This window comes from Bufo bufo, chromosome 2, assembly GCF_905171765.1.
Source record: "Bufo bufo chromosome 2, aBufBuf1.1, whole genome shotgun sequence".
Taxonomy (NCBI): domain Eukaryota; kingdom Metazoa; phylum Chordata; class Amphibia; order Anura; family Bufonidae; genus Bufo; species Bufo bufo.
The window spans coordinates 29138833-29160393 of record NC_053390.1 but is presented as its reverse complement, the minus strand read 5'-3'; the positions used below and the strand labels follow the sequence as shown (position 1 = coordinate 29160393).

The 21561-nt window shown below is 45.7% G+C and overlaps 1 protein-coding gene and 1 long non-coding RNA gene across 2 annotated transcripts in view; both read left to right on the top strand.

The window, feature by feature from the left end:
- The first annotated feature begins 4894 nt into the window (after nucleotides 1-4894).
- LOC120991254 lies at nucleotides 4895-6169 on the top strand. Its single transcript, XR_005776588.1, has 3 exons — nucleotides 4895-4956; nucleotides 5682-5805; nucleotides 6121-6169. It is a non-coding gene; the product is annotated as an uncharacterized LOC120991254 (long non-coding RNA).
- A 9403-nt stretch (nucleotides 6170-15572) lies between these two features.
- The window catches only part of LOC120990673 (zinc finger protein 585A-like), a 1368789-nt gene continuing 1362800 nt past the window's right edge, over nucleotides 15573-21561 (top strand). Inside the window, exon 1 of the mRNA XM_040419583.1 lies at nucleotides 15573-15893. Coding sequence (XP_040275517.1) covers nucleotides 15611-15893 — 283 coding nt within the window. The 5' untranslated portion in view covers nucleotides 15573-15610. The remainder of the gene's footprint in view (nucleotides 15894-21561) is intronic.

The window sequence follows — 21561 nt, the reverse complement described above, 5'->3', positions numbered from 1 at the left end:
GAAGAGAAGATGATGGGCGATCCCCCGTGTAAGAGTGAGGTGGAGGAGGACATTCCAGGAGATGTCACCACAGGTATGGAATCATGAATGGAGAAAGTGACTTCAGATTCTGTCCTTGGTGCCTTCAGGGCAGGAGGAGAATCTGATCACCGGCTGCTGCTCTCTGATTGGAGATGTCCTCATCACATCATGAAGTGTTCTCCTTATCCAGCTGACAGTGATCTCTGATCAGATTCTTCTCTGATCCCGGCTGTTCCTACAGGACATGACGGTCAGTCACATCCACACACCCACTGGGGATTATGCAGGCACAGCTTTTGTATCTCTGCTATTGTTATGAACTACATGTATGCTATTGTGCCGGAATTACATGCCGCCAGTGACCTGCATGTATCTCATTGTGTAAGAAAGGGTTAAAGGGGTTGTCCAGCCATTAATGTTGATGACCTATTGTCCGGATAGGTCATCAATATCTGATCCGATCAGCTGTGAGACAGGTAGACAGCACTCCGTGTGAGCGCCGCTTCCTGGTCTTCAAAAAGTTAGGATAACTTCCGTAGCTCGCATGCACTGCAATGTATGCTACTGAAATAGCGAGCGCTGGCGTATTCTTCTGTTTCCGGCCACCTTTTGGTCAAGACTTAGCCTCATATCACCTTAGTAACGGTGTGATGAGACAACCCCTATGATGAGAAAATTTCAAAATGACTGTGTGGTCACTGCACCCCTGGTAAATTCTGTGAGGGATGTGTTTTCTAAAATGGGCAAGTCCAAAAGCAGCACTCCAAACCCTTAGTAGAGTAGACAATGACTCCCTGTACTGGGTACCTGATAGTAATCCAGGGTATTCTGTTACTCTGTGTCGGATTCTGGCTCTGGATCCCATTATAAACTTAGGTAGAAAATCCTCAGCACTCGTCCAATTGAAACAGAGGATGTTTTATTAGGTAAGAGGCATACATAGCGACACCTCAACTATATAAAGTCTTTCTCAAGATCTTTATATTAGAGAGAAAGAGACTTTGTATAGCAGAGACATCGCTATGTATGCTGCTTACTTAAAGGGTTTCTGTCACCTGAAAAATGGTTATTAACCTGGCTGACATTAGCGATGTGCTTATTTCAGCTGAACATAACTATATTAGCGCCATCTCACTGACTGAAGCCTTTATTGAGAAAAACAAACTTTTATAGGATGCTAATTAGCCTCTAGTTGCAGGGAGGGCGTTGCCCCTGTTCCTAAAGGCTCCGTTCTCCCACCTCTGGCCACGCACTGCTACGCTAGATTGACAGGGGCAGGCAGCGTTGGTCTCCTATCTCCGGCCCTGTCTGCAGTGTCAATCTCGCGCCGTTCAGTATTCGGCACAGGTGCAGTGAGGAAGCTGGCAGCTGGCGAGAGCGCCCTTCACTCACTGCGCCTGCGCCGAATACTGAACGGTGCGAGAGTTACACTGCAGACAGGGCCGGAGGTAGGAGACCAACGATGCCTGCCACTGTCAATCTAGCGTAGCAGTGCGTGGCCAGAGGTAGGAGAACGGAGCCTCTAGGAGCAGGGGCAACGCCCTCCCTGCAACTAGAGTCTAATTAGCATATTATAAAAGTTTGTTTTTCTCAATAATGGCTTCAGGCAGTGAGATGGTGCTAATATATTTTGTGTCCCAATTTAAAAACTAATTATATGACACTTGTGGGGTAAAGCCAATCGCTATAAATTCCTTGAGGGGTTTATTTTCCAAAATGAGAGTTTTACACTGTACACTGTACTAGAATCTCAGGATTGCTGCAAATACAACATGGCACTTGGAAACCATTCCAGCAAAATCTGCCCTCCAAAAGCCAAATGGAGCTCCTTCCATCTGAGCCCTGCCGTGTGCCCATACAGCTGCGTGTGTTGCTGCATTCGAGATAAAATGGGTAACAAATTGTGGGGAGCATTATCTCCTCTTACATCTTGTGAAAATGAAAAATTTGGCCTTAAAGCACCATTTTATTGGAAAATATGTAACTGCATTTTCATGGCCCAATTCAAAAAATTTCTATAAAACACCAGTAAGGTCTATATGCTCACTATGCCCCTAGATAAGTTTCTTGAGGGATGTAGATTACGAAATGGAGGCTTTTGAGGGGTGTTTCTTATGTTTTGGAAGGTGAAGGCCTCTGCAAACCTGACATGGCGCCAGAAAAACATCATAATAAAATCCATGGACAAACACAGCGCCATGCATCGTATAGTGGCTGTACTTAGTATTGCAGTTCAACCCCATTCACCGCAATACGGCTGAGCTGCGCCTAGCTCATGTGACCAAAGCCGTAGTGCTATTGCAAGCGCCGGTGCCTTCTGATTGACGGGTATCACGTCTGAGATGGCAGCTAACAGACATGCGGCTCAGAGGGGAGGGAAAAGGAGTACCCTACCACTAGGGAGAGGGAGGAGTGGTGACCCCTAGCTCACCTGGCACTGGTACCTGACGTCCCTATACGGGCTGCTATCCTGTACGCCGATCACGTGCCTCATCCCTGGCTTACCCTGAAATAAACCCTAGGTAGGGAGTAGGGGGTGAGAACACTAGTCCTCACCATTGACACCTAGGGTAACAACAGGGAAAGGACAAACAACACAAACAATCCCTGAAGGGAGACAACAACAGGAGTGAACCAGAGATCCAACAGCTCCAGTTCCAATGGCTCCACAGCAACAGTTGTCCACCTGAGGTCAGAGTAGAAGATCTGGAAGGAAGGTCTATATCTGACAACAAGGGAAGAAGAAAGGGAGAATATATAGTAGCTGGGAACAGCTGAAAGGAAAAGCTACAGATTCCAAAATGGGACAAAAAGGATCGCAAACCTAAGCAGAAAAACCTGGACCGGAATCTATTCTCACCATTAGGTCATGGAGCATTCTCTTGAGAAACCAAACGCGTAGCCACCCGCTGCGACCTTCTCACCCCAGGCACAACAGGGTCAGTGATAGGTCGTGACCGTGGGGATTCTGAGTGTCAAAATTAATCAGTATTAACACTAGATTTCACAATATATACTGCACGTAGCATTAAATAAAACTCTTAGGGGGTAATTTACTAATCTGAAATACACGTAAATTAGACTTTTTTTCAGGCGCAGATGGCGCAGTGGTTGTGGCTCTATCTGTGACTTTCTCCCGCTCACACCAGGTCTAAAATAGTGGGCATGGCATGGGTGGGGAAGGGGAGGGGCCGGTAGGCCCTTCTCACTCATCATTTTCTATGCCTGTTTTACGCATAGAAAATGGTCTAAATGTAAGACAGCAAGGAACCTGTCTTACATTTAGAACTGGCGCTGGATGCGCCGAGGTTATGGAGAGGCCTGCGCCTCTTCATAACTCTGGCAGAACCACAGCCTGCTATGGGTCTTGTAAGAAGGCACCTGGAATCATCGTGGATGGAAGGTGTCACCGAGGTTCCTGGCCTCGGTGAAGTAAGAGCCGGTATTTTATGTGTCAGCAGCAGCTATTGCTAATTGACACCTTGATATTTAGCATGGCTGTTATAGCTAATCCGGGACGGCTCTTACTGGGAGTAGTCAAAGTGCTGGGTGGGTGACTACTCCCCATGGTCCAGGCTGGGTTTTTCCAGGCATAAAAACCAGCCAGCACTGCCAGGTGTGGTGGATTTACCTCCCTCTGACAGTGGAGCTCAGGAGTCTGTGTGTGCTGTGAATTGAGGGCTGTGCTGGGATTTGAGGTTTGAGCCGGGCTGGAGGACTCAGGCCCCTCTAAAGACGAACAGGCCGCCTATGGACTTGATGAGGCTGAACTGCTAACAGGGTGTAAATCCTGTATTTACGAGCTGTACTCATTCTCTGTCCAGCTATAGCTTTACTGACAAGCTCTCATCCATGCTCTGTACAGGCTGCAGGAAAATAAAGCAGCAGATGGATTTAGAAGCTGTAATTCTACACTGAAACTGCTGCTGGGAGACTGATGCTTTTACTCCAAAGCCAGGGAGACCGCAGCCTGTACTGAGCAGTGTGAGATTCTGTCAGGGAAGGAGGTACACTGAAAAAATGGGAATTAGGTCATAGGGCATGATGACAAGGAATTATAAGGGGCTATCCAAAGTCTACAACATGCCCCCCCCCCCCCCAATGCGTCATATAGATTACACTTACCCTCGGCACCCAAAATGACTGGGGCATAATAAAGAAAATATTTCAGTCGCAGGATGGACAAAGGTATGAAAAGATGACGGACTATTCCGCTTCCTCTTTTTTTTTTTACAAAAATAAATTACAGAACTATAAATTTATCATTTATCAAAGAAAAAAAGGAACAAAAATGATTTGTATAACTGAATGGGAAAAAAAAGTTATGGCTTCCAAATACGCGGAAAATGTGCCTGGTCAGGAAGGGGTTAAATAAATGCGCCATTTCATATCATGTATTTCTGAGGTGTCGCATTGTGATACAGTATAGGAAATGTCAGCGAGTCCCCTTCTACACGTTATAGGAACTACAACTGCCAGCATGTCTAGGTTATTACAAGATATCACAGCAGAGAACTACACCTCCCAGCAGGTCCAGGCTATCATTACAGAAGAGGACACTGCAGGGAGTAGTTATAAGAAGAGAAGAGTACAACTCCCATCATGTCCAGGACTCTGCAGAAGAAAATCCCTTCCTACTCCTTCCTACAGGCTAAGCCCCGCCCCTTCAAGTCACATGATGATCACAGCTCTAACGTCTTATTCTCAGCTAAGCTCCGCCCACCGCACTGATCACATGACAGTGACATCATCACAGGTCCTTCACCTCTTCCTATCCTCTCCGTTCCTGAGCTCCGCCCACTGTATTGTGCACATGACAGTGACGTCATCATCATAGGTCTTCCGGCTCTGGCAGTGCAGCAGATACTGGGCAGGTCCTGGTCGGTAGTCAGGGCTCTTGTTCTCTCTGGTATCAGCCATTCCTCCAGCCTGCAGGTAAGATGAGCTGTGAGGAGACAGTGTGGTGGAGAGCTCAGACATGTCACCTCTGGAGATTCTCCTCCATTACACACAAGGAATCCTTCTCCGCTCCTCAGCTTAGTATGATGGGGGGAGTAGTGGGGATAGTGGGGGGTTGTCATCATCCTGTGCTGGAGGAGAGAATCTGCTCTGTGTGAATGAGGTTTTCACTACAGGACCTTAGATTCACACTGCACTGCCAGGAGCTTAGATACACCCTGCACTGCCAGGAGCTTAGATACACCCAGCACTGCCAGGAGCTTAGATACACCCTGCACTGCCAGGAGCTTAGATACACCCTGCACTGCCAGGAGCTTAGATACACCCTGCACTGCCAGGAGCTTAGATACACCCTGCACTGCCAGGAGCTTAGATACACCCTGCACTGCCAGGAGCTTAGATACACCCTGCACTGCCAGGAGCTTAGATACACCCTGCACTGCCAGGAGCTTAGATACACCCTGCACTGCCAGGAGCTTAGATACACCCTGCACTGCCAGGAGCTTAGATACACCCTGCACTGCCAGGAGCTTAGATACAACCTGCACTGCCAGGAGCTTAGATACACCCGGAGCTCAGGGTTTTCCCGTCAGTGCAGCTTTATGAGGGTCTGAGTTTTGCGGGATGAGTTGTACTTTTTCTCGGCCTCATTATCGGGGACATGGGACTCACTGATTAACCTTTATTCCTTTTATTTGGAGGGGGATGAAGAAAACCAGCAATACGAGCCTTCTCCTGAATGAGCCACCAAGGATGGACAGGAAGGAGATCAGCAGAAGAATATTAGACCTCACCTTGGAGATCATCTCCCTGCTGAGCGGAGAGGTAAACTTTTCTAGATTTCTCTCCTCTTTATTGTATTCTGTAACAAGTCAGACATCGGGAGGGAGAAGCCATCATAGGAAGTGATAGGAAGAGTCCAGGGTCCTGGAGAACGGCCTCCAGACCTTCCAAGTGATGGAGAACCTGAAGATCAGCCCCCAGTATGGTGAGTGATGTGTCATGTGACCAGTGACCAATAGTCATGTTGTAGGAGCCATGAGAAGGTAAGTAGGCACGTTGTACCCAGGAGGAGAGGGCCGGAGGAGAGCACATGGCCCCTGAAGGGTTTATTCCCTAAGTGTCTCTCTCCATCCACAGGAGTACACAATAGTGAAGAAGACATTGGGGGACTGTGTGACTCCCATCATCCATCTCCAGGAGTCAGGAGGGCGGAGCAGGACCCCTCTCCCCATCACAGAGCCTCCCCCTCCCCCCCTGATACAGGAGCAGAAGATCCTAGAACTCACCCACAAGATGATGGAGCTGCTGACTGGAGAGGTGACACTGCTGGGAATGCTGGGAAATTCTCCAGTAACAGCACTGGAGGGGTCTGGGTGATGACGGTGTCATTGTGTTGTCAGGTTCCTGTAAGGTGTCAGGATGTCACTGTCTATTTCTCCATGGAGGAGTGGGAGTATATAGAAGGCCACAAGGATCTGTACAAGGAGGCCATGATGGAGGAGCACCAGCCTCTTATATCACAAGGTAAGAGCCGTCATGTGCAGTGTATACACGTGTGTGCAGTGACATGTAATGGAGGAGCACCAGCCTCTTATATCACAAGGTAAGAGCCGTCATGTGCAGTGTATACACGTGTGTGTGCAGTGACATGTAATGGAGGAGCACCACAGTTTTTTCTCATTACATTAGAGGCTACATATATTATACAGTCAGGTCCATAAATTACATTGACACAATTCTCACATTTTTGGCTCTACACACCACCACAATGAATTTGAAATGAAACAAACAAGATGTGCTTTACCTGCAGACTGTCAGCTTTAATTTGAAGGTATTTACATCCAAATCAGGTGAACGGTATAGGAATTACAACAGTTTGCATATGTGCCTCCCACTTGATAAGGGACCAAAAGTAATGGGACAATTGGCTTCTCAGCTGTTCCATGGCCAGGTGTGTGTTATTCCCTCATTATCCCAATTACAATGAGCAGATAAAAGGTCCAGAGTTCATTTCCAGTGTGCTATTTGCATTTGGAATCAGTGAAGCAAGCCATCATTAGGCTGAAAGAACACAACAAAGCCATCAGAGAGATAGCAAAAACATTAGGCGTGGCCAAAACAACTGTTTGGAACATTCTTAAAAAGAAGGAACGCACCGGTGAGCTCAGCAACACCAAAAGACCCGGAAGACCACGGAAAAGAACTGTGGTGGATGACCGAATAATTCTTTCCCTGGTGAAGAAAACGCCCTTCACAACAGTTGGCCAGATCAAGAACACTCTCCCGGAGGTAGGTGTATGTGTGTCAAAGTCAACAATCAATAGAAGACTTCACCAGAGTGAATACAGAGGGTTCACCACAAGATGTAAACCATTGGTGAGCCTCAAAACCAGGAAGGTCAGATTAGAGTTTGCCAAACGACATCTAAAAAATCCTTCACAGTTCTGGAACAACATCCTATGGACAGATGAGACCAAGATCAACTTGTACCAGAGAGATGGGAAGAGAAGAGTATGGAGAAGGAAAGGAACTGCTCATGATCCTAAGCATACCACCTCATCAGTGAAGCATGGTGGTGGTAGTGTCATGGCGTGGGCATGTATGGCTGCCAATGGAACTGGTTCTCTTGTATTTATTGATGATGTGACTGCTGACAAAAGCAGCAGGATGAATTGTGAAGTGTTTCGGGCAATATTATCTGCTCATATTCAGCCAAATGCTTCAGAACTCATTGGACGGCGCTTCAGAGTGCAGATGGACAATGACCAAAAGCATACTGCAAAAGCAACCAAAGAGTTTTTTAAGGGAAAGAAGTGGAATGTTATGTAATGGCCAAGTCAATCACCTTACCTGAATCCGATTGAGCATGCATTTCACTTGCTGAAGACAAAACTGAAGGGAAAATGCCCGAGGAACAAGCAGGAACTGAGGACAGTTGCCGTAGAGGCCTGGCAGAGCATCACCAGGGATGAAACCCAGCGTCTGGTGATGTCTATGCGTTCCAGACTTCAGGCTGTAATTGACTGCAAAGGATTTGCAACCAAGTATTAAAAAGTGAAAGTTTGATTTATGATTATTATTATTATGTTTCATTACTTTTGGTTCCTTAACAAGTGGGAGGCACATATGCAAACTGTTGTAATTCCTACACCGTTCACCTGATTTGGATGTAAGTACCCTCAAATTAAAGCTGACAGTCTGCAGGTAAAGCACATCTTGTTCGTTTCATTTCAAATCCATTGTGGTGGTGTATAGAGCCAAAAATGTGAGAATTGTGTCGATGTCCCAACATTTATGGACCTGACTGTATATGTTAGTCATATACATAGGACTCCATTTGTATGATGGGAGCGTGTCCTTCTGGCCTCCATCGGGCCGGTATAGTAGACTACACTACACTCAGAGATGTCCTGTAAAATTCGTATTCCGCAGCGTATATAATCATTAATAAATTATACATACAGACACATACTCAGATAGAGAACACCAGTCTCCCCTATCATCCCACCGCTGTGTTCAGCTGGGAGATAAAAATAAACCTGTGAACAGTCCACTGTTGGGGAGGGCTAGGTCAGCTCTTACCCAGCTGCCTCAACATCTTGATTGTTGTTGTTATAATAGATATTTTTATACTCAGTTACTGTATTCATTCATCTCCATTGTTCAGACACCAAAGGCAAATGTGGGGACGTCCATTTTCTCAATAGCACTAGAAATAAGGCTTTAGTAAAAGAGTACCAGCGCTCAAAAAAAAAAAATATCACCACAAAACAATATTAAAGGGGTTACCCTGCTTATGACTGTTTATAGTATGAGGAGAAGACTTATTATCACCACTAGAACACCCTGCTTATCACTGTGTATAGTATAAGGGCAGAAGAGAACACATAAGAGGTGAGAACTGATTATCATCACTAGAACACCCTGCTTATCACTGGTTATAGTATAAGCACAGGAGAGGAGAGAACTGATTATCTATCACCACTAGAACACCCTGCTTATCATTTTTTATAGTGTAAGGACAGGATAGAACACAGGAGAGGTGAGAACTGATTATCATCACTAGAACACAGTAGAGGTGAGAACTGATTAGCTATCATCACTAGAACACACGAGAGGTGAGAACTGATTAGTTATCATCACTAGAACACAGGAGAGGTGAGAACTGATTAGCTATCATCACTAGAACACAGGAGAGGTGAGAACTGATTAGCTATCATCACTAGAACACAGGAGAGGTGAGAACTGATTAGCTATCATCACTAGAACGCAGGAGAGGTGAGAACTGATTAGTTATCATCACTAGAACACAACTAATCAGTTCTCACCTCTCCTGTGTTCTAGTGATGATATATAATCAGTTCTCACCTCTATTGTGTTCTAGTGATGATAACAACTAATCAGTTCTCACCTCTCCTGTGTTCTAGTGATGATAGCTAATCAGTTCTCACCTCTCCTGTGTTCTAGTGATGATAGCTAATCAGTTCTCACCTCTCATGTGTTCTAGTGATGATAGGAGAGGTGAGAACTGATTAGCTATCCTCACTAGAACACAGTAGAGGTGAGAACTGATTAGCTATCATCACTAGAACACAGGAGAGGTGAGAACTGATTATATATCTTCACTAGAACACCCTGAATATTATTGATTTTGATAAATATGGACCTTAGACTGATAGAACATAAATATACTTGATTAATTTCTCTACTTTTCTAAACTTATATGGAAGTTAATAAAGTAATTACACACTATTAATATAATATTTAAATGGAGTCGGCACATTTCTACAGACTCCCACATCATTCAAAACTAGCTTCTACTTTGACTTCACAGCCTTGATTTTCAGTGTCAGGGCCTGTGAGTAGGGATGAGTGAATCGACTTCGGATGAAACATCCGAAGTCGATTTCTATAAAACTTTGTTTCAATACTGTACGGAGCAGGAGCAGTATTGGAATGTATTGGCTCCGATGAGCCAAAGTTATTGCTTCGCGAAGTCTCGCGAGACTTCGTGTAATAACTGTTTATTGATTTTCAAGCATATTATACATGTTGAGTAGTACATAATAATAAAAAAAAAAGGAAGATCCAAAATTACACAAAGACGTGATACATGGCATTGTCACATTTACTATACAGTATAAGACATGGGACCGAAATACTTTGCATATACAGTTGTAGAAGCAAATTTTCATAGCCCACAGTCTCCATAGCGTGGTCTGTAAAGAGGGTCTATATCCAGGCTACTGAGTCTTTAAACATTTTTTTATAGTAGGGCGGTCGGCGGCAGAGTGGCGTGGGCACTAGAAAGCCGCGTCAGCCATTGGTTGTGTGCTCTTATCCTGGACTGCAAGGAGGGGGCGAAAACCAGCTCCTACATCCATATGTAAGTTTACCATTAGGATGACCTCCGACATGTTAGGGGCGGCTGGTTGTTTCCAATGTCTCGCTATTACCTTGCGAGTGGCCGTGAGAATATGTTACACTAGCCACCGGAAGGATGGATGAATGCCATGTAGACCAATACTCAGAATCGCCAGTTCTGGAGACAAGGGAGTGTGGGTGTCCAGAACCTTCTCTAGAAACTTTTCCGTCGCTCTCCACAATGGTGAAACCTTTGGGCAGAACCACCACATATGGGGGGGGGAGCCCCTGGAACCACACTTACGCCAACAGAGGGAAGAGTAGTTCGGGACTGTGTGGGGCAGTCTGTTCGGAGTGAGATACCAACATAATAGAATCTTTCTACTCTGTTCAGCACGGTTAATGCGATGAGAGCATTTAATTGACCAATATAGGGCAGATTTCCATTGTTCCAGAGGAAAGGATTTATTTAATTCCTCTTCCCATCTAAGCATGTATGGATCTTTCGATCCCTGCAGAGGGGACAGGAGTTCAGAGTAGATTATGGAGAGTCCTCTACGGTGTGGGCCTTTGTCAGAGAATAGAAGGTGAAGCGGGGAAGGTGGATTCGCAATGTCGGTGAGAGAGACTGTGTTCAGATAGTGTCTTATCTGCAGGTGTTGGTAAAAGGTAGAATTGGGAATAGAAAAGGATCCGTGGATAGAGGCAAACTCCAAAAGAGCTTGACCCTGGTATAACTGACCAATGGAATTAATCCAATTAGATTTCCATAGGGAAAGATTGAGATGGGGAGTATGGTGTTCCAGCACTGTAAGTGGGAAATCTGGGATATGTTATGGGGAGGGAGGGAGTGATCGGAGGAGGAAATTCCATGCAAAAAGTCAGGTCTGCATGGTGAGTAAAGGGAGATGGTGTGTAAGTTTACTTAGGGTGTGGGCTGCTAAGAAGGCATTGAGAGAATGTCTTTTGATAAGAGACTCCTCTATTTGGAGCCATCTTTGAGGATTGGATGGACGCCACCACTCCCTAGTTTGGTCTATCAGGCTAGCTATATAATATTTGCAAAGGTCCAGGACCTCCAACCTTCCATTCTTTATAGAGGGGAACAAGGCCCTTTTGGAGATTTGTGGCGGGGAGGAGCAGCAAGTAAATCGTAACATGCTGTTTTGGAAGTGGGTGAGTATATGGGTAGGAACGCGTAAAGGGAGAATCATCATTTTCACAGTATTAATCCTTGCCATCCAGGACAAGCAAAGTTTCGAGTACCTCTGATATTCACTCGCTAGTTCCCTCTGCAGGGCTTGGTAATTAATTGACACCAGTCTCCCTACCTAGTTGAGGATAAGAATGCCCAAATAGGAAATATGGTCATCTGCACAATGAAAGCGATAGTCATGGTGGATATGGTCTCTGGCCTCCTTCCGGATCTGGACAGCTCGAATAGAAGATTTAGTAGCATTCAGTTTATAGTATGACACAGCTGAAAAAACGTTGCCGCTGCAAGAGATTCAGTGGGCTTTGTGAGGGACAAGACCACATCATCAGCGTGGAATCCAATGGTGTGGACCGAGGATCCTACACGATCTCACTCCACCAGTGGGCTGGTACGGACGAGCTCTGCCAGTGGTTCCATGACCAGCACAAACACCAAAGGTGACAAAGGCCACCCCTGGCGAGTGCCATTGGTAATTTGAAAGGGCTCAAAGAGAAAGCCAGAGGCCAGTACCCTCGCCTCCGGGGCAGAGTATAGACCCATAAGTGCCAGCAACATATGTCCCTGAGTTCCAAATTTGCTCAGGACTTGCTCCAGGAACCCCCAGTGAACTCTATCAAAAGCTTTTTCAGCATCAAGTGATAGTGGAGGTCCTGGAGAGCTCCGCAATCTGGACTAGGTTAATAAGACATCTCGTCCCATCTCTACATTGGCGCTTGGGGACAAAACCCACCTGGTCTTCCGCAACCAATTCAGGCATTGATATTTTAATAGTTTGGACTTTTCAGACATGGCGATATGTAATATGTTTATTTATTGTTTATATATTTTATATGTAAAATTGGGAAAGGGGGTGATTTATACTTTTTTTTTATATTTAATAACTATTTTCCCCCTTAGGGGCCAGAACCTGGGATCTTTTCATCCCTTGTCTTATTCACCCTAATAGATCTCTATCAGGGTGAATAGGACTTTACACTGTCCCTGCTGCCCTGTGCATAGTACACACAGCAGCATGGAGGTTACCATGGCAGCCAGGGCTTCAGTAGCGTCCTGGCTGCCATGGTAACCGATCGGAGCCCCAGTATTACACTGTCACCAGTGAGGAGGAGGGGAGGGGACCCTGTGGCCACTGCCACCAATGATTTTTAATACTGGGGGGAGGTGCACTGCGCCACCAATGATAGTTAACCTTTAATACAGGTGGCGGGTGCAGCAGAATCACATAGCCGGCACCCGACCTCTGACAGGGAGCTGCGATCAGCGGCATTTAACCTAACTTAATCAGTTATCAGTGAGAGGCTAGGTTAACCATGTTATTCCCTGTAACAGCGGAACACAACACAATGGAAAGTATAAGTATTGCCGCTCCTTAACTGTGCGTTGCGTGCCATATAGTGAAGCATATGAAAAGCATGCTTCTTCATGGTCACTTAACGTGTTCGTTTTGCGGTAACGTGACGCACTGCATGCATTGGCCTTTATTCTTACAGTAGAGAAGTCATTAATTATAACTTTTTGTGAATTGGGACATTTAAACTTGCTTTTTTTAAATTCCAATTTAAATTTAGTCGGAGTCGGTTCATTTTTGCCGACTCCAACTCCACATCCCTGGTTGGAAGGGACGCCCTCCTTCCTTCCCGCTGTACGGCCGCGCGCTGTGTGTGATGTGTGCGTTGGGCGCACATGTGCCTGGCGACTCCGCTCCTCTGTATTGCCGCGGCCCGGAAAACAATCTTCCTGGGCCGCGGCCCGGCAGTTGGGGACCGCTGCTCTATATCACATATCTTGGCAGACAATCTACTGACCTCTTCCTCCATTGCTTCGTTTGCATCAATGAGAGGGTTATGCGACAAGGCCATCTCCGCTATCTTGTGCTCCACGTGATCTGTGCGATCTCCGAGATGCTGTATTCCTCGCCTCATTTCCTGTACCATCCCTCACATGTCATCTTTGAGGGAAGCCCTCAGGAATCTAGGAGCGAGCGTAGCGTTCCCTCCGTGAGTGGATGAGGGGACAGGCCCGGGCGAGCGTCTGCCCCAGAGCCTGATCGCAGGCTTGATGAGAACGCGGAAAAAATAATTAAAGGAATAGCTCACTCTTATGCAGATAAGGACCAGGTGCTCTAGGCCAGGTAAACTGTATCACCCTTACAGACAGTTCAAAAGTAAATAAATAAGTGTATTGGACTGGCACTCTGTATGTGTGGTAGATACGGAATAAATACAATAAATGATATAATAAAAGTGATCACAAATTTAATAAATGCAATAAAATACACAATAAAAATTGAAAGCGTATATAAACGCTATGGACAATATAGCAGCACTGGTAAGTAGTAATTCGATTGTTAGTTCATAATAATAGCAACAAAACTTGATGGGATAGGGTAGTAGTCCTTTCCAATTACGGCGTTATATATAAAGTGCAAAGAAACATATGCAAACGTGAAGTCTGATGGTTATACACCTAGTCCAAACGAATCAGCACACGCATGCCATCTCCCAAGCAGCGGTGAATAGCGGTCAATGTAGTATAATGTTCCAAAATAAGGATAGTATCAAATATTACCTTATGCCGGCTGGATTATAGCGGAGTCACTCACATGTGTAGTGCAAGTAGTCCCGCACTTGGGGTGAACGCCGGGACCGTGCGGTCAGAGTAAGCTGCAGATTCGGCCGTCTGTGTCGCAGTGAGTACTGCGTACCCACGTGATCCGTGACGTATCTCCGATCTGTGGCTTTGACCAAGTGCCGCGAGATCTGGTGTGCGGCGGTCAAATTCGAAGAAGCAATGTTCGGCAGATCCTGGATGAAGTTTTTCACTGGAGCGCTCCAGTCATTGATGAGATTATGCACAGATTATTTCCTCATCTGTGTATAGGAAGAAGGCCTTAGTTGTAATGGGAGTGTATCAGCTGGTTACGCCAAACGCGTTTCGGGGACCTCTTCCCCTTCCTCAGTGGCAGCTCAGTTGATGAGAACGCGGGTGGTGAGGCGTGAATTAGGCCCGAGTCCAGGGTCGCCGCTTTACCGAAGAATTCTGTGAGTTTAGCCGGGGCTGGTGTCCTTTTTACCTTCCCTATGGTGTGAGTCAAGTATATGGCTGGTAAGGGTTGCTCCACAAACGCAGGGTTGGCCGCTTTGGGGTGGTTATGGAGTTTCTAGGTCCTGAGCTACAGCATCAAGCAGCCGGCACCATAAGCGTGCAGGTCACGTTCCCCGGAGCCAATACATTCTAATACTGTACGGACCTCCTGCTCCGTACAGTATTGGAACGAACTCTTATGCAAATCGACTTTGGATGTTTCATCCGAAGTCGATTCGCTCATCCCTACCTGTGAGCACAAGAGAGAAGCGTCCTGTTCCATGAGCAGCAAGCCAGCTTTCCCCCATAACTGTCTTACAGAGGAGGATGTTTTTCGTTTGTCTCAGGGGTTCCTGTCCAGCAGGGTGGCAGTCTCTGTCATGGGGCTGTCGGGGGCCCACAGTAAATATCCAGTAAATGTAATAAGATATATATTTTTTTTGCTTCCCTGATTTTACCATTAAAAACTCCTTAGAAGAAAGGGATTCCCTGGGAAAGGAGACTTGGAGGGAGATCTAGATGTAGAGCTTCCTCCAGCACCTCTGTGCCTGGTGGAGAGGAGACTGGGAGTAGTTGTTTTACTTCCTGTATGTACTTTGCGGGACTGATGAAGGTTTTCACTTGAGGTTTTCACTCAGAGGTGTCATTGTGCCAGGACAATGTCCCAAATCCTTTCCGGTTGGTAGGGTGCTGCAGGGCCCTGACACTTATAACTGTATACTCATCCTCCAAACATGGACAAAGGTCATATTTGCTGTCATAGACCAGATATTACTTCAGTCCTGTGGTCTAGTTGCTTGGACCACACTACAGGTGGTGAGGAGCAGAATATTGTTATCTACCCCGATAACTAAACGGAGCTAAGAGGAGTGTCTATAGACGGATCTACAGGAGGCCATGTAGTCAGTCACCGTGTGCTTGTGTCTCCACAGATGGATCCAGGAGGAGAAATCCACCAGAGAGATGTCCCTGTCCTCTGTATTCCCAGGACTGTCCAGAGGAGAAGGTCCCAGAGAATCCTCAGGTAGATGGAGCTGGGGCCCTATACACCTCTATATAGGGGGGTCATGCAGTCCTAGAGGGGTCATAGATTGTGGGGGTCTCTTATGTGGATCTATTACTGAATTTTTACAGATAAATCAAGAGCTCATTATTATTAAAGTGGAGGATGAAGAAGAGAAGATGATGGGTGATCCCCCGTGTAGGAGCGAGGTGGAGGAGGACATTCCAGGAGATGTCACCACAGGTATGGAATCATGAATGGAGAAAGTGACTTCAGATTCTGTCCTTGGTGCCTTCAGGGCATGAGGAGAATCTGATCACCGGCTGGTGTGTTGCTCTTTGATTGGAGTTGTCCCCATCACATCATGAAGTGTTCCCCTTATCCAGCTGACGGTGATCTCTGATCAGATTCTTCTCTGATCCCGGCTGTTCCTGCAGGACATGACGGTCAGTCACATCCACACACCCACTGGGGATTATGGGGGGCAGAGCTTTTGTGTCTGTGCTATCATGATGGACTTCATGTACGCCATTGTTTAGGAATTACATGCCGCCAATGACCTACATGTACCTCATTGTGCAGGAAAGGGTTACGGGGGTTGTCCAGCCATTAATACTGATGATCTATTGTCTGGATAATGTCCGATCTGATCAGTTATGAGACAAGTAGACGGCACTCCGTGTGAGCGCCGCTTCCTGGTCTTCACACTACACCTTGTCTCCTGTGAAGCGAGTACTTGTATTGCGCTGCATTTTTGAGGGGAAGTGCAGTGTAATGAAGAAGAAGCAGTGCTCGCATGGAGCACTGCCTCCTCTTCAAACAGCACACACCCGATACCCCTGCCGATGGCTGTGGTCCTGCAGCACCAATACCATATATAAAACTCCAAATAGTATCTGCTCTGTATTAAAGGGGTTGTCTCATGGTGCCTTTACTAAGGTGAGATGAGACTAAGTCCTTACCAGGACGGATCTCAATACCGGAAAATATTAACGCTAGTGTGAAAGTAGCCTAAGTCCAAAGGCAGCACTCCAAACCCTTAGTAGGGTAGACAGTGACTACCAGTACTGGGTACCTGATGGTAATCCAGGGTATTCTGTTACTCTGTGTCAGATCCTGGCTCTGGATCCCAGTATAAACGTAGGTAGTAAATCCACAACACTCGTCCAATTGAAACATTTTTTGGAAAAAAATTTGTTTTCTATCGTCGAACAGCAATCGCACACATTTAAACCCAAATGTGATCACGGCATCTGGGAGCTCAAAAACCCAGGAACACTCTAACCCGGGCGTGCAACGGCTCCCCCTAGCGGGGATCGGGGGAGCTGTATGGTGTGTGCTGCAGCGTCTGTCCTCCTGAATGATCTGAAGATGATGCTTGCTTGTTCAAGTTCCCTAATGGAACTATTAAAAAGTGTAAAACAAAGGAAAAAAAAGTTATATAAAATATTAATTATCCCATACGACGAATGGCATAATGGGGAAAAAACATCAGAATCGCTTATTCGCCATTTTTTGTCACTTCACTTCTCAAAAAAAAACTGAATAAAAAGTGATCAAAAAGTCACACACTCCAAAATGTTATCAGTAAAAGAACAGATTGTCACTCAAAAAAAGAAGCCCTAACACAGCTCTGTACAGTAAAAAATTATGGAGGTCTTAGTATGGCGATGCAAAGAAAACATAGTTTACAAAGTTTTTATAGTTTTTTTTTTTTTCAGTATGAATTAAAACGCAAGAAAAACAATATACCGTATTTTTCACTTTATAAGACGCACTTTCCCCCCCAAAAGTGGGGTGAAATGGCAGTGCGTCTTATAAAGCGAATGGTGCGCTTTTTAAATGTGTGACACTGATACATCGCCAGCCGCTATGCTGCACAGCGCAGCCTGCGATGTATCAGCGAGGAGGGGCTGGAGGCCGGCAACTGCTGTTTCACTCGCGGCGGGGCCCGGTGCAGTCACTGTACTCTATTACATCGGGCCCCGCTCACAGAAGTTTTCATATGTAAAGTCCATTCATGTAATCTTCAAGCAGTGGCTCTGCTTTAAACTAGCGCAATCCTCTGTAGTAGTACTCACTATCAAAGCGGCAGGCAGGCCGGCAGCGTAACCTCACTCACTCATTCACGCTCCTGCTTCATTAATGAAGTGGAAGGAGCGTGAATGAGTTAGTGACGTTACACTGCCGGCCTGCCTGCCGATTAAATGAATGGACTTTACATATGAAAACTGCTGTGAGCGGGGCCCGATGCAGTCACTGTACTCCATTACACCGGGCCCCGCTCACAGCAGTCTTTATATGTAAAATATTTTTATGTAATGCTCCAGCAATGGCTATGCTTTCTTCTGTAACAGTACTCCCTATCAAAGCAGCGGTCCGGCCGGCGCGTGACGTCACTCACTCGGTCATGCTCCCCCCACTTCATTAATGAAGCTGGCAGGAGCGTGACTGACTGAGTGAGTTACGTTGCCGGCCAGACCGCTGCTTTGATAGTGAGTACTGTTACAGAAGAAAGCATAGCCATTGCTGGAGCATTACATAAAAAGATTTTACATATAACAACTGCTGTGAGCGGGTGCCCGGTGGTGTAATGGGGGTCACTATTCACACAGGGACAATATACTGTGACACATATGATACTGTGACCAGCATAAGATCATCTTATGCTGATCACAGTATCATATGTGTCACAGTATAGTGTCCCTGTGTGAATAGTGACCCCCATTACATAAGATGCTATATGTAAGTGTCATCTACAGATCCCCCCCCCCCCCCCCATAAGTGTCATCTACAGATCCCCCCCCCCCATAAGTGTCATCTACAGATCCCCCCCCCCCCCCATAAGTGTCATCCACACATCCCCCCCATAACAGTGCGTCATCCACACATCCCTCCCATAACAGTGCATCATCCACACATCCCTCCCATAACAGTGCGTCATCCATAGATCCCTCCCATAACAGTGCGTCATCCACAGACCACCATTAGTTTAAAACCCACCAAAAGCACACCTTTATTTTTCCTCCTCAAAAATCTAGGTGCGTCTTATAAAGCGAAAAATACGGTAAATGTGCAAAACCCATAACACTGTGGAGGAAATAAGGTCACATACGGGGACCGTCCTGTCACGTGAGCCGTTGATCTATTTCACCCACTCAATCTCGGACGCCCCTTCACCCAGGACACAGATTGAACATAAATCACACGCCGACACAGCCTTTTATGCACCCCAACACGCTGCCCCCATCTAGGGACTCATAGAAAACCCCACAGCGCCCCACTCGCAGGCAGGCTCACTCTAACACCGGCCACACTTATAGAAAATACACAGTAACACAAACCATAAAAATGGAGGTGACTGGACTCGTTCAGGGCAAAAGGCAAAACCATTAAAGATATAGCATAAATTTACTAAAATGTACAGTACTTAAAGGGGTTTTCTCACCCAGTACATTGCTATATATGTTGAAGCTAACTCTGTAATAAACAATTTAGCAATATAGGAGGTCATTTACAATCTGCCACTTTTCCCCGCTCATGCCAAGTCTAAAAGGGGGGCATGGCGGAAAAGGCCCATCTCATTCAACATTTTCTACTCCTGCTCCTGCTTCCTTGCTGGCTCCTCTTCATAACTGCAGCGGATCCACCGCCAGCACAGGGGCTTATTAAGACTGGGGTCTAAAACGCCGGTCTTAATAAATGACGTCCACAGTCTGCCGATAGATGACAGCTGTTCAGGGATATCAGTATTGCTACAAGTTTTGTAATATACTGTGCCCTTGGCCGTACAACTACACTGACTCATGATTGCATTATCGGCTAGTGCGCTTGCCCAAACACACTGTTATCTATATAGGCAAATAGTAAGATAACACTGTGGACTTTGGAGCGAACACTCTTGAAACATGTGCAGCCTTTGGAGCGGCACTGAAGAGTAAGTGACGAGATTACACTGTCCCAGCACCACTTGTCTCTGCCATCAGCCAACGCAAGAGTAACTGCCCTTGTAACGCTGATTAGTGGACCTTCTGGACAGCATGAGAGAGCAGAAACGAGGAGGTGAGCAAAATAAAAAGAAATATGAAACATACATAGAGGTGCAGAAAATAAAAGGAAAAAAATAGAAAGGTTCTCGAATTTCTTAATAAGACTCCGTTCTGGTCCCAGGGATAGGGGAACATTAAAGACAACCCAGTGTCGATCGGATCCCTAAATTGTGTCAAGGGAAGGGTCAAAATCCCTCAATTTTATCCACATGTGGCCAAGGATGGATCTGAGAAGGGTATCCCTCCCCTTCTTGGCTCAGCCTTCTGGGAAGGCCTTCATTACCCGTGCAGGCTCCACCTCTCTCCCTCATGAAATATCAATAAAACATGTCCTCCTGTCCACACTAATGGATATCCGAGGCCCAACATGTTTTAATAACAAATATGACCGGTGTAGGGGTCCCAGAATGTGAGATGCTCGTTATGTGGGAATGCTGGCTGTCGGAGGTGGGGTGTGTAGACTCCCTGCGATGCCCACGTTATATGGAAGGTAATTATTACAGTTACTAATATGTGAGCTGTACCAGAGACGAGTTATAGCTTATGATATATTATATTTATCCTCTGGTATTCGGGCTGAAAAGCTCCTGGATTCCCCGCTGTGCAAGGGTGCTGTCATGTCTATGGGGCTTGAGTTTAGTATCCAGGAAACCTGGGCCAGTTTTAAGCAGTTAGCTGCTAATTTCATTTATTCTAAATGCATATTCCACACCCAGGGTCAGATTGAGCAGCAACGTACTTGAGAATGGTGGCGTACAGTATACAGAATCGCACAACATATACATAAAATCATACACAGATAGTAGGCCTCTATTTATCACACGTGTGCAACAGTAAATGGTGCCATTAGAAAGTACAACTTGTCCCGCACAAAGACAAGCCCTCATGCGGCTATGGGAATGAAAAAATACAAAAGTTATGGCTCTGGGAAAGCTTAAATTAAAAAACAAAAATGGAAAATTTCCTGGTCGTGAAGGGTTTAAGGGATGAATGATGAAAGCAGTTTGTGTTGAAGAATGTGGTGACAGACCCTTTCAAGTGAACGTCTTATATTAAAGTGATGGACAATTGGAGTTGATGGGCAAAATGTTTTGACAGAATGTGGGGCTAGTGACCAGACATGGTCCGGATTTTCAAATACTTGAGTTTTATCAAGTCATGATTACCTTTATGTAAAATAAAAGTCATGCCCAGGTGTAAATCCCTGAACTTCCATGACCTCAACTTTGTCAGGAAGCTTTAGAAAGCTTCATAAGACTGAAGCCAAAGCCAGGCGTGTGTTCAGAGTGAATGGCTTATTACTTCTCCTTCCTGTTGGATCCCATCCTAGCCTAATAGGAATGTTTGAAGCTTGTCTATGCTGTAGTTTGGAAAAAACTCACAATTTATTTATTTTTTTAACAGAAAATCCCAGTAAGAATTCAGAAGGAAACTTCATGTTCTCCCTAAATTATAAAGCAAATGATGAAGATGTCATGCAGCGCTTTTCAGGGGAAAACTTTAATGCACATCCAGGACTTCAAAGTACAGCTCTATTATATAACATGTATTATAATCTCCCTACTCATGAGGAACCTTCATCTGACGAATCACAGATTACCACAAGTACTGGTCAGAAAGTGGGCAAAAGTTTTCAGTGTGGTAAAGAGTTCCCAAAAAGCTCAGGTCTTTCTACACACAGTAGAATTCCCACAAAGGAGACACCATACTCCTGTTCAGAATGTGGGAAGTTTTTTACAAAGAAATCACATCTTGTTAGACATGAGAGAATTCACACAGGAGAGAGGCCGTATTCATGTTCAGAATGTGGAAAGTGCTTTACGAAGAAAGATCATCTTGTTACACATGAGAGAAGTCACACG